Source organism: Musca vetustissima, unplaced genomic scaffold (assembly GCF_032173495.1).
Source record: "Musca vetustissima isolate MV318-11 ecotype Yass unplaced genomic scaffold, APGP_CSIRO_Mvet_v1 utg704, whole genome shotgun sequence".
Classification (NCBI taxonomy): domain Eukaryota; kingdom Metazoa; phylum Arthropoda; class Insecta; order Diptera; family Muscidae; genus Musca; species Musca vetustissima.
The window spans coordinates 1,816,033-1,830,435 of record NW_026876336.1 but is presented as its reverse complement, the minus strand read 5'-3'; the positions used below and the strand labels follow the sequence as shown (position 1 = coordinate 1,830,435).

Genomic DNA, 14,403 nt, shown 5'->3' with positions numbered 1-14,403 from the left:
GCAAATGGGATCTGGGATTTGAAGGTTTAATGATTATTAACTCATAATCATAAACATCACGATGAAAGGCCTACAAAGTCCATAAAATTGCAAAGATTTTGCAATTCTGGGAGATCGCATCGCCCTCTTCTATGTGTCTTTAAGAAACGAGTTCAATATTATCGACTGAAATGCTAAATGCGAGAGATATTGTTACGGAATCTGATTGGAATCTGATCGATAATTAACACAACAGTGCAAAAGTCCTTCCATCCCGACTAAGTGCAATGTCCTTGATGTCTGTCTGATGTCCGATTGAGAGCTTTGCCCACAAGAAACACTTGCATATGTTTGAATGTGTGTGACCATTTCGATAATTTCAGTTGACAGAACAAATCAAACTGAGCTCCATAGCCGACTAAGTGGAGGGTCAAAAGGGTTTATTAGCAACGATTTCTATTTAATTGATTAATTTCATTTCACAACTGGGCGGAGGATTTGCAATGTATCATGGCATCTATAGGAACTACCAAGTGGAATCCGCTATACACAACTATAGGCCAAAGAATGGTACTTGCTGTAAATTCCAAGAATTGATTTAGCCTTAGAGTGCCTAACGAAGGGACGAACAAAGATTGATTTTCATTTATAGTTTGATGCCAACGTCCTGCAAAACTGTTGGCAATGCAAGTTACTTCCAGACTCTGACAAGGACGAACATGGTTTATTTAAAATTATTATTTATTCAAGAAGCAAACATACAGAGCTCTGGCCATTGGCTGTGAAATAATTTCTCAATATTCATTTGGGCTTCTCCTTGACGATCTCCAGACTTACCATTTCCTTGTACAATACCTTGCCAATTGTTGTGGGATTATTGGTGACTACAACATTGGCACTCTCCAGGGCATTAATTTTGTCCTGAGCTCCACCCTTGCCGCCAGATATTATGGCACCAGCATGTCCCATTCGCCTGCCCGGGGGCGCTGTGAGACCAGCAATGAATGCGGCCACCGGTTTCGGTGGGTCGCCACAATTGTTTTCCATCAGAAATTCGGCTGCCTTCTCTTCGGCGTCACCACCAATTTCGCCTATCATCACAATTCCCTTGCACTCGGGATCTTCAAGGAACAACTCCAAACAATCAATGAAATTCGTGCCATTAAAGGGATCACCACCCAGCCCCACGCATAGTGTTTGGCCCAAACCGTAGAATGTGGTTTGGTTGACTGCCTCATATGTGAGGGTTCCAGAGCGTGACACTACACCCACCATACCTCGCTTATGGATGTTACCCGGCATAATGCCAATTTTGCACTTCTCTGGAGCAATAATACCCGGACAATTGGGACCCACCAAACGGGACTTGTTTTGCTGCAGCAAAGCTGCCTTCACTTTTACCATATCGTGCTGGGGTATGCCTTCAGTTATGCACACAATTAGCGGAATCTCTGCCTCAATTGACTCCATTATGGCGGCAGCTGCTCCCGGTGGCGGAACATAAATGACGGAAGCATGAGGTTGAGTTTCCTGTTTCGCTTCCTCTACGCACTCAAAGACAGGCAAGTCCAGATGCTTTGTTCCGGCCTTTTTTGGCGAAACGCCGCCTACAACTTTCGTACCATATTTCAGAGCCTCTTTACAATGAAATGTAGCTTGTTTTCCTGTGAAGCCCTGACAGATAACTTTTGACTCCTTGCAGAGTATCAGATTTCTCAAGGTATCGTGATATGGGTCGCAACACATGAAACGTCTCGGTGTACGAGTTAATCGACAACTTGCAACGGATGTGACCTCCTTTGAAATTAACCGGCCAATCGTACTAAAGAACGCCATAGTTTATTAAAAAAATGCACAAGAAAATTATTTCCAGGATGGCAATTCAAAATTAAATTTGAAATATGACTTTGGTTTTTTCCGGATTGCTTTGCTATTAACAAGGTTACAAGGTAGATCCAACGGGTATCGGAAAGCTTAAAATTCAAAACAACCTCAACCAAAAATGCTTGTTCTGGACTGCTATTGTCAGCATTGACTTTAGAAAAACATTTAATCGCTATCGTGAACATTTCTGTTTTCTCAGAGGTACACACGAAAATCACATTTCATGGCTGAATCGCAAATCTGCTTTGCATCACATCTTCCCTATGCTTCGAACGTAAATTAACAACTTCGGTTGTGGAAACCCCGTTTGTAGAACATTACAGCGTGGAATCATTCGATATAACTCCGTTCTCGAATATTATATTCTCAACAATGAAGTTGTTGAGCATTTTGCTCAACCAGTGCCAGGTTTTGTAATTTATCATCCTATCAGAATTTCTAAAAAAAAGTAGTCGTCTCGATTAAAACATTTTAATTGTTACCTCTATCCTCTAATTACCCCGGTTTAATTCTGTAATTTAAATTGCTTCTCTTAATGCTATGTTTAATTGTGGTTGTTGTATTTTCCAGGAAACTACTAAAAACACAAACTATTTAAAAACCGAAATGCACAGTGGCGGCATGTACGTGCTATGTACGTACGGCATGAATTTCCATCCCAATATAAGAAGTTGCCGATAATGCAACTCATTTAGGCCGATTCTCAAGATGTGACCCCCAAAGTCACAATGTGAACGCAGACCCTTTGCTTTTCAATTGCAACATCTAAATACAAGTGCAGCGTAACATGTGTACGTGGAAGCGGAAGTCTCCAAATATCCGGATATGGACGATGTTGTGTTGCCAATGGGAAGTGTATGGAAATAGTTTATGATGCTCACATTGGGAAATGACGTAACAATGTGTACAAACAACCAACCAAAATTCCGTGAATATACCGTAATATACATATATGAACGAACATATATGTATGTATATAGTTTGTCAACCGCAATGGTGCAATTGAATTGTTATTGTAAATCGAATTTTCAAAAGAAAGGAACCATACTTCTTTCGGAATAACGTTAAGGCGAACGAAGACAATGGAAGGCTCCACCTTTCTTTACAAACTACCTGGCATTGAATGCTTGTCATTGGATTATATTCGGACACTAGTGTAACAGAATGCGGTCATTTAGTCGATACAGTTTTATAGGGAAACTAGTAAAAGGCACAAATGCAAAAATTGCTTCCAGAGTACATGATGATTCGAAAAGCTCTGGAGCGGAAAACTAGTAACAATGTCAAAATTAGGCCACAATCTCTTAAAAACAACGCAACTTCCTTATATTCGTAATCCTTCAGTTATAAATTGTTTTATTCTTCTAAAGGACATTTGTATGAAATGCGATATCAAATACATACGACGTCCATATCTGACAACGTGTCAATTGCTTCCTGCATTCGATGAATGCCATAAGCACGTACATACACACTTTTAGCGTTAAACAAACAAGAAGGAAACAAAAGCAACACAAGTAAATTTCGTATGTCACGCTTTTGGATTGACAAGCCCAAAATTATTCGGAAATAGAAAATCAACACATCGTCCTGCACCTCCTGCCTGTTTCCGTTTGAGCTCCTCTTTCAACACTGTCGTCTTTTGTGAATCACACGGGCCAAGGCATTCGTTTGGAAGTTTTTTCGATCTGCAGGTTGGTCTATTTAGATTTTGCATCCTGCACTGTTTAATTCTTTGGCAATTGTTCGACTCCAGTCGTTGTAGCAACACAAAATCGGACCGAATTGAAATCAAACCTGTGTAAACATTTGCCTTTTCCAATTGTAAATGCAGTGCAGTGCAATGGAAAACGTATTGTAATCGAAATTGTATCCGTTTTTCGTTCACAGGTGGACAGGGAGGTAGGTAGATGAATTGGCGTATATCGATACAATCCGTTCGTCGTCCGTCGTAAGCACTTTTATTCACTCAACCACCAGCCAGCTAGTCACCTATGCTGCCAAAGTTATTCTGTTCTTGTACAACATGACCAAAGTCGATTGTATTTGGTAGTGGATCAAGCAATACTTGGAAATTTACATGAAATGTATCGGTAAGGGCAGTAGGGTTGCCATTTTCCAATTTAAGTTTGTCAATAAATATTTTAATGGACCACGGGCATCACAACAAAATCTCGATAGGCAGATGTTCGGGTATGCCTTCCATTTTTATACGAATTAAGACTTGTAATAATGTATCACGATGTCCAAGACGCTAAACGTTTGACTTGGTAAAGACTTGTGACGAATTTCTTGGTTTAAAATATAGAGAAAACCTCCTTGGCAACACTGTGTTGTTTGAAAGATAAATTGCATTAAAGACACGCTGGCTGTAGAAATTTAAATTCAACACTCCTCCGAAAACGATACCAAAAAGATAACATAAAGACACTCGTAACTCCCTTCAGTCGTTCAGCCAGTCTTAGCCAGAAAATCAATAAATATTCAATGAGAATGGTAAAAGCAGGACAAGTGCGTACGCAATTTTTGTACTATAAATAGGAAAGTGGTCATTCGATGCCGTCTCTGATGACCTACACGGTCACCACCATAATCTAATAAATATATTGATAGCAGATCAAACAAGGATCATATATCCTGATTGCAAATGCCCATGTTGACCCGACGCCCACAAACCAGTCCCAAATAAAGGGATGCCGATACGTCCAGTGCATTATGTCGCATCCCACTGCAATGTCTGGCTGCGACATCAGTAGGGTATTCTCTATTAAGATTATTTCTCAAAAGGTTTAAAGCAAACTTTGAATTCTGGAAGTACTTGGTTGGTTCGTTCACAGTTACATTGAAGACTGCACCATGCCGTACATCAGCATCAACAGACTGGATAGTGTGTCAGAATATATGCAGATTCGTGCATGTTTGCCGGATGTGTTCCGAAGAAGGGAAAACTTAAGTTCGTTAAGCTTAACAGGCGAACTGCACAGCTAAAAAGGATAACAACACAAAATAGTTTAGAAAAGGGCAGCTTCCTGAATCCTGTATATGTTTACATCGATAGACATATTGGCTACAATATCACAGCGAAAACATTGCAGTGCATGTACTTCGTTGGGGGGGGGCAAATAAATTCATCTATCTAATAGAACACCTCTCAAACCCGTTGTTGCACCAACTCCATGCTATGGACGTTAGTTCGCTTGTAGCGCCACTGCCTTCCACTGAGTCTGCTTTGCTTCTTATTTCCTCCTTTTAATGTTTAGTGTATCGTTGTTGCACTTAATTATGTAAAATGTTGTGTAAATTCAATTACAGTACCACAACAGACAATGAGCTGCTTCTTGCCACGATTGTCGAGGGGAAAACAGTACCAGTTGCCGTTGTCCCAGAAATGAAAAACAAAACATAGATGGGGTAGAAATGCAAAGAAGTCACCAATGGAGCACTCGAAAACAAAATTAGTATGACTAGCAGCCAGCTTCACTAAGACGATCGAAAGTCTACACCTTTTTCACATGTTATTCGAAACATATCAAATGTAATTCGAGAATTCCATTTGTAATTCACAACATACAATTTGCAATGTTACGAATTGCAAATTGTATCTCTTATATATAAAAATGAAATGATGTTGCGTTGTAAACCTTCCGGTTAACAATGCGAATCATTTCAGACATTTTGAGATTTTTTGGGCGAGAAGCGTATCATTCTTTAAGGCTTTGTCAATTATTAAAAATTTTCAAAAAAAATGGAATTGGCATTATATTGAAAATATTTTATGTGAGAATACAACAAATAATTGAAAAGTATATCATTGAATGTACACGCGATCATTGCATGTACACGTTTTCCATAGAATTCACAAATGCTATGATGGAAACTCTAACTCTAAAACTAATATACGAGATATTTTATTTGCTACAATTTATCATTAAGCTCAGCTGGAAAGAGAACAACGAACCAAAAATCAGCCATATTAGAAAAAATAGCCAAACCATGTTACCTAATTTGAAGGTTATGCCAAAACCTCCGTCCGATGTTAATTATTCGTATTGAACATGCCAACTACCGCCAACACTCAGACAAAACTTGGACCTAAATAGATAATTATTCACAAAACATTATATGGGTGCTAAAATTACAGCCACATACCGAAAATTGAGGGGTTACCCGGATACTTGGACCAATACTGATAATTTTAAGTAGAGAGATTTACTGCTCAATAAGTACACCCTATGTTGAATTAATAGCAATTCTGTTGAAACCCGTGGCCAAGATCTTCAAAATACGGTATGTTTAGGGCCGAGAATTTCATTTGTAATTTATAGAATACCTTTCGAAATTCATAGAACTCCATTTAAAATTCATATACTTCCATTTGAATTTCCAAGGAATGCATTTGAAATTCATAAAACTCCATTTGAAATTCAAATAATTCCATTTGAAACTCTTAACATTTGATTTGAAATACATTCATAAAATTCCATTTGAAATTCAAATAATTCCATTTGAAATTCTTAACATTTGATTTGAAAAACATTTCATTTGTTTTTCATAATTTTTTTATTTAATTCGAAAAAATATTAATGGTAACATACAAGGAATATATATGAATTTGAAACGAATTGTTACGAATTACAACTGAAATATTTTGAATTACAAGTGAAACGTAATAAATTTCAAGTCGAATTCTTTGAATTTCAAATGGATTTCTTTGAATTTCAAATGAAACTTTACGAATATCAATTGTTAATATACCAATTACAATTGCATTTTTTTAAATTTCAAATTGATTTTTTGAATTTCATATAAAAAGTTTAAAATTACAAATTTACAAATAATTCAAAAAGATGTAGTTGAATTCGAAATTAAACTTCTATTTTTACAACTACACAATGGAAAATTGATCCAATGAAGATATATTCATCGAAGGTTCGTAGTTGAAATTAAACATATTTTTCCTTCATGACAAATTAAGAGTCCATGTCACCTAACTTGTCTTGCATTGCTGAAAGAAAAAATATGAAATCAAAACCGAAACAGCCTGAATCGGACATACTATGAAAGCTGAATGTTGTCAAAAGTAAAATTATGGAAAAATTAGAGTCATATGTCTGCATGAGACTACCTTGTGCAATTATACCATGGACGTTTCATACTTCAATCAAGGTGTATTTAATAAGGTGTATGCATCAGCTACAACAACGAACATATTACAAAAACAACACTGTTGTTATAGAAAATAAATTGTCATGTTGACAATTAGTTTTTGATAAAAATAATAAAAGAAAAACAATTATCCATTTATGTTTATTAATTATTGTCAAGAACTATTCTTTGATGAATAATTAATGAATTTGGATATTCTTGGATTTTTGCAATTTTAGGTTAGGGAGTAAAATTTAAGACCCGGTCACGAATTATTTTGAAAAGTTTCCAACGTGTAGCCCTTAGTTCCTGGCGATGTTGCTTATTACAATTACAATTTTTTTCGCCTCCTTAATGAAAGTTTGGTGGACATAAATCCCCGGCCACGGACTAAATCAAGGAAATTGTGTTGCCCTTGTGCAATCTGTCTATAGTATATCAAAGACTTGATTTTTGGATATACCGATGGGCAGATTCCAATATAGGCTACGTATGTGTAGCTAGGATATATGAACAGATTTCAACATGGGATACAAAACATAAACTATTTGGATAAAATCAGCGAACAGTTTTAAAACTGATTTAAGCCTAGGTTTCCTTTTCGTCCGTCTCTATGAACATATTTTTTATCAAAACTCTCAATTTAAAGACAATTTTGTAAACCGTAATTAATTGTTGAAAATGTTTTTGACAATTTACTTTACAAACAATAAAGAAAAAAGTTAAAAACCATATGATTGTCACTTAGGGTCGTACCTAAATTCATGCGTGTGCGTACGATTTCATTCACCTCAAAAGTTAAATACATGTATTTCAATGAATGTTACCCAAATACGCATTGCGTATAAAATTATAAAGTTGAAAATTTTCAACATTGACAATGCGTATTTTGAATTTTTTGTTTTTTGAAAAACAAATATATTAAAAAATGTATTTTTCTATACATGTAAACATTTTTTAGTGTATTATGAAAATGTTTTCATCCATTTTCGCCGTTTTCATTGACACACAATCAAATAAGGTCCTTGCGTATTTGGGTAATACGGACGTTCAACAAAACCTATAAAGGTGAGTATATTTGTACGGAGCGCAATAAATTAGGTACGGCCCTTACACCTTATTTAATACACCTTGACTTCAATGAATTTTATTTTTGTTGATTTGACAACTTTGACAGAACGTATATTTCATTTTTTCTTTTGTTGAAAATAAAAACCAAACATTCAGAAAATATGAAATTTCGAATGGGAATATAAATATTTGGTTTGATTTCATAAATTTTCAATTTTATTTTGCGGTTTGTATTATTAGCTTGAAGATATGGATTCGACGTATTTGGCTAATACGGCATACACAACATTTTGCCATAGTGGGGAAGTTGAATATGTTTGTACGCCCCGTCGGATAATAGTTAAGGGCTAAACAGAATGTTCGCGTTGAGCGTTTTTTGTTATCGCGTTAACGCACGCAAAAAGTTAAAATATATTTAACTCCGAAGAGCAGCTCACAACAAATTCGAGCGTTTGTGTTATCGTTTCCTTGTGGTTGTTGTATTTTCGATAACACATAACGCAACGGATGGCTCAACGCGAGCATTCTGCTTAGCCCTTTAACGTTGTTAAGTTCTTGTCAAGAAACATCAAATAATAATTTACAAACAAACACACCTATTTCTCTGAGTGTTTTGGAACCATGGATAAGCGCATTAGTGCAACGTTTTCAAAATTGTTTTTAAGTTGACGTTTAATAAGTTTTAAACGCTTATTATGTTTACATTCGCTGACATTATCTTTTAGGGCTTTTTTAGTCTCTGCTTTACTCTCATTTATTTCATTGTCATAAAGCCAAGCAAAAACACATCCCGTTCGCAGTGGCAAAGCGTGACAGCAAAGTGTGCGAAATATAATAAATGCCCCATCTTCCTTTCAACGACGGACACATTTGGGACAATGTCTTGAGGTTGCTGCTGCCACACATAACCATACACTCGTTACGCTGCAAGAAGGATAATGATGCTGGTGCCGCTTTAAAGGTTTGAGTCTAACCGAGGACCAACAAATCCTGCTTGAACGTCATCGTAAAGTGTAAAGCTACGAAAGAATTTTATATTGTCCTCCTATGCAACTGTTATTTGTATTCTTTGTTTAGGGATCCTTTCTGGCGGTTGGAAAGCAACCAGCAATTGCATCTGCGACTAATGTGTTCAATTAGCCTAATTACTTTTTGGCAACGGAAGAATATGCAACATTCCGCAATATCTCTAGCCTGGTTATAGTTAATGATGGATATGTTTGAATGTTGACAACACTTCCAACGACCAATATGTCCCAAAGTGGAACTATTTTAAATGTGTAAAATAGGCTTGAAATGCCAATGATGTCTGTCACCCTCCCGCAAACAAAAAATTTGAAGGAATTGCAAACTTTTATTGAATTTTAATTATGAGGCACTAACGAGACAAGCATAGGTACTATCGCATACCATAGTGACATTTTTTGAGTGGGTGAAGTATTCTTCTCCGATTGGGATATCGCCTTGGTAGTTTCCAGTTCCGCTTGGCATATGGTTTCCCTGCGAACATACCTGAATAAGGACTCCACCAAACCGGCTGGTGTGGCTTCATTACAGGTCTCCATGTAGCGAATTAAACATTTTTCGAAGCGTTGCATATCTATGCACTGCTCGGGACCCATCACAAGCTCTGGCAATTCCGAGGGAATCGATTCGGGAATGTAGGAGGAAAATGTTGCATTCATACACTTCGCTATGTTTTCCTTATTGTACTCCACACATTTTGGACCATCCTCGGCGATAAACAAAGCGATGGCTTCGCCATTGCGGTGACAGGCGAAATCCAACAACGAATCAACGATGCGCATCATCTCAGCGTTCTGCGAACGTTCGCGAGGTGTCAAGCACATCACCAGTTGGTCATTGAATTCAGTTAAGCACTGCTTGGCCAGGGGCATCTTCTTGCAGTACTTAGCAAGGACCACGTCCAGGTCACCGATGGGACTAGCCGCTTCGATTTCCTGCATAACAACGGTGATGTTGACGACATCATTGGCACAGTCGATCAGCTTATGAGCCGCTCTCTCTATATTCTCGTATTGATATTCCGGCGGCGTGGTGCCATTCAACAACACCTTTTTACATTTTTTGTACAGAAGATCTCTGGCGTTGTCGAGTGTAAAGTTAGATTTGCCAACGTGTGCCGGCAAATAGTCACTCAATTCCTTCTGAAGTCGTGTATACTGGCCATGTATGCCGCCATCAAGGGTCATTGCGACCAATAACACAGCCAGGCTAAGATTTGCCATTTCTTCTTGTCGAATTCTCTCTAGTGGACGCTTTCAATGTTCGAATCAAACTATTTTCACGAATTAATTAAATTCCATTAGCCATAGACGCTTTGATAGTGAACCTTATCGACGGGTACGCTACACATGCCACAAGCACGTTTCGACTAAGACAAAAGCATGGCCAGAAAATCACATTACAAGCTTATAGCTTACACATATGTCGAACACACCCATCAAAAGAATCTTATCGCAAAATTCGCCTTCTTTTACTCATCCGCCGATTATCCGTTTGTATAAAAATGAAACGATAGACCGTTAAATGGGGACATGATAAGAAGGTGCGGTGCGATTATGGAATGGCATGGCATATATGAATATATCGATCGTGTATAAGTCTGCTTTTCCACAGGCAAATTTTTATTTGGCAAATTCTGAGTTTGTAGGCGGGAGGGATGCGAGGAAGAAAAACAAAAGTTTGCCCGTTCAGAATTTGCGGTACACACAAATTCTGCTTTGCTCTGTTCGTTGAAAACAATTTTATTGACATTTCCTTTTTAACCTATTCGTTTTACTTACACACAGCCGGCTTTTGTTTACAAACCTGTTGCTTTAATTTGTGCAAGTGAAGTTTAATTTTTGCAATTTATATAATAAAATATATATAAAAAAATAAATAATATATTAAAAAATTCTTTAAAATGCAAACACTTTTGACGTTTCTTCCCCTTCTTTTGTATTTTGATTCGCAAATTTGGCGAAGAAAAATTTGCTAGTGGAAAAGCAAGCGAAAATTTCAAAAGAGAAAACAAAAAATTTGCCAAATAAAAATCTGCGTTTCAAATTGAAAATCTACGAAACCACGTTTTTCTCTACATTTACCGTTATAGAACTAATTTTCGAAGTGGCCCAGAAAAACCAAAGGTATTTTCGTGGTCCAGGGACTCCAACTAAACAGAATTGATACATTAGAACCCCTGAATAATTTTCGTTTCGCACAGTGTAATGTTACAAAACAGCTTAACCCGCCAATGCATTTACGAATCCTATAGAAATATATTTGAAAAATGACACTAGAAACACAGCAGATCTAAAACGCGTCAATTCAATACATTCATGTTTTATTTCGTTTTATGTTTAAAGGGTTGCCCAATAAATATATTAATTTTTAACATTTTCGCAAAAATATATTCAATGTGTGTAAAGCGCATGAAGTGTACACTTTTGTGATGTAATTTAGACACCTAATCTAATTTTATTTTTATTTCCAAAAAATTGGGGTTTGTAGTACCTTTTAAAGTACTTATACCATGACTGCTGCAGTGATTTTATTGCAAACTAAATAATTTCAATATTTTGTTTTCAATTTTTACATTCCCCAATAGGAATGCAAGTGCCGCTTTGATCACGAGCGTAGCCTTTATTACAGTAGCATCCATCTGGGCATCTAATATGTCGGATTAAACAGGGCTTATTAAGAGTAGCACAAAGCCTTTGGCATGAGTCTCCACATGGTGTATAGAATTCATTAGGTGGGCAACGGACGCGATCGGAAGCTAGACGTTAAACAAGACTTTTAACATTGAAATCCGAACACAATGATCGTTTTAAGTTCATTTAGAATAAAAACCTTCAATGACAGCTGCAGACACCAGTAGCCATATCGAAACCACGACGCAACGTCTAAGAGGACCAGTTTTAAACATTATAATTGGCACAACGATACAAAACAACTGATACTCTTCACTGATACACGGTCTCTTTTTATTTATTTATTTGTTTTTAGAATTGCAAATATCAGCAATGTGTCACGACGAGCTGGCTGAGTTCACGACGTTGTAAATCCCCCGACTTGCGTGTTACATAGAAACTATTCGGCGTTTAAGAAGATTAAACTTCAGTTTTATTATCGGTAATATGAGTAAATATGAATATAAATTCTCAGCCCAGCTAATATAAAATAAACAAAAATTACTGTCTATTGATAGCATTTATTTCACCTCCAAGGTAGTGTTGAAAAGCTCTTTGTTGCTTATAAGTTTGTTCGTCAAACTCGAGATGACATCATAGACGAAGACATAAAAGTATATAGATACGAAAACTCACTCGTCGACAAATTCCAATAGATAGTCTTTTCTCTGTTGTTATGATCTCCTAACAACGAGCATAAATCTGAAAATGAAAAATATATAAAATCCTATTTACATGTCATCATACACACATTTTCGTTTATTGGCGTTTTTATTCTTAACATGTCTCCTCTGTTAGGCAAAAATCTCCTACATGTTCATCCGTTATACCGACGGCGTTGACTGTAACATAGAAGTGAAATACCAAAAACTTTGTCAAATTACATTTTGAAAAGGGCATTCTTATTTGAAAGTCTGTTCTTCAAATTCGAAATGACACGAATATTTCATTCCCAACACTCCGATGACGAATCAAGCTTTTCATTTGTCGGTGCATGTCTCAGCTATGTTAGCATGACTCAGACAGGGTGACACAACAATTCTATAATTGTTAGCCTTCTAATTTCTGAGATTATCGGGACACTTCACCCTTCACTTCAGCTGTTGAATTGCTGAATGATTTCAGATGTTGGCTAAATTTTTGTAACTTTATCATACCACGCAGACATTTCTTTAGGCATTAGACAACGACATGGCTTAATTATGCAGTGGAACAGCGATAAGAAATAAATATTATTTCTCTAGAAAAATTCAAGCCAAGTTTTGGTGAGCGCATGCGTATATATGGCATAATGTTGCTTTGTAGATGTGCTGGACTCCACTAAATTCTGTGCATTTCTCTTAAGTCACACCGAATAGATCTCTCGGTTGATTTGCTCTCCAGTCTGCCAAGCAAATGCTCGCCGAGCACCGGTGTGCATATGCCATATGGCCAATTTGAAGCTCAACTCACTTCTGTGTTTTCGTAAGCATTCAGTTTTCAACGGGAGCGCGAGCGAGAAACAAGCAACTGAAAGAATACGCGGAAAACGGCCGAACCTCGTCGTTTTACTTGTGTGTATATGCATTTATATGTATTTGTGTGTTTTATACCACAATGGATACATATCAGATTCGCTGCAAGTGATTCTTTTAGTGCAAACATAATTATTTAAGGAAATACTCCGGCAAAAGTGTGCAGAAATTTGAAAAATCCAACGAGATAATATTGAGAAGAAAATAAAAGGTTAGATCAGAATCGATGCTAAAGTGAATGCGTCCTCTCAGAATATACAAGTGGACATTGTGAAAAACATTGTGCATGATCCGTGGGAGAGGGGCAGAGATTCGTTCATTTGCCGCAGATACGTGCGACAGAACAATGGGAAATGAAAAACGTTGGCATTTTCCAAATGCAATTCCATTAATTAATTTTGAAAAAAGAAAGAAAAATTACATTGTCACGGGAAAATACACGATACACAAGCACGAATGTGCTGTGCGAAACGTTGTGCTTGATCAGTTCTTATTGTTGTTGTTGTTGTTGTGGTTGTGGTTGTTTCATGTTGATGGCTTTACGACATTCCTCAGTGTTAGCAGCCGAAAAGTTGTCCGACTAGTTTGGTCTTTTTGCCAGCTTTGCTGTTGTTGTGGTTTTGTTTTGCTGTTTTTTGTTGTGTTTTGAAGGAGATCCAATCAAACGTACAAACACACAGACACAATCCCACCTCAACATATCCAAGCATATTCGGGTTTTGTTTGCTTGTCCGTCCGTCTATTTGGCTTCTCCAGGTTTAATGATCATTGCGCATACACAGATGCTGAAGATGTGATCAGGTTTGCGCTCAAAGTTGATACACGTTTATGAGTATGTGTGGTGTTGTCGTCTATTAAACTTGGCGAAGAAACAAAGAAGAAGAACAACAACAATAATATTCGATAGTCGTTCGTTTTCTTTGCGTTTGCGGTCAGTTTGCCCAATTTGTGCATCCACCTGTAATTAACAATGACCCGTTTGAGCCAAGCGCGGTACAAAAAGAAAAATATGATTTGTTTGCGGTAGCGAAAAGTCGATTGAGTCTCTGACCAAACAAAATAGCAAACATTGCGGGAACGTGTTTGTTGCTTAAGTCTTTCGTTTTGCATTT

At 37.1% G+C, this 14,403-nt stretch overlaps 2 protein-coding genes across 2 annotated transcripts; both read right to left on the bottom strand.

The window, feature by feature from the left end:
- Positions 1–780: 780 nt before the first annotated feature.
- On the bottom strand, positions 781–10,328 carry LOC133320909 (succinate--CoA ligase [ADP/GDP-forming] subunit alpha, mitochondrial-like). Its single transcript, XM_061530019.1, has 2 exons — positions 9,592–10,328; positions 781–1,801 (listed from the first exon to the last, which is right to left on the bottom strand). Exons 1-2 carry the CDS (start codon positions 10,326–10,328, stop codon positions 781–783), a joined length of 1,758 nt encoding a protein of 585 aa, XP_061386003.1.
- A 1,341-nt stretch (positions 10,329–11,669) lies between these two features.
- LOC133320908 (chymotrypsin-elastase inhibitor ixodidin) lies at positions 11,670–12,013 on the bottom strand. The gene is made up of 2 exons (XM_061530018.1): positions 11,938–12,013; positions 11,670–11,863 (listed from the first exon to the last, which is right to left on the bottom strand). Exons 1-2 carry the CDS (start codon positions 12,011–12,013, stop codon positions 11,670–11,672), a joined length of 270 nt encoding a protein of 89 aa, XP_061386002.1.
- Positions 12,014–14,403: the final 2,390 nt, after the last annotated feature.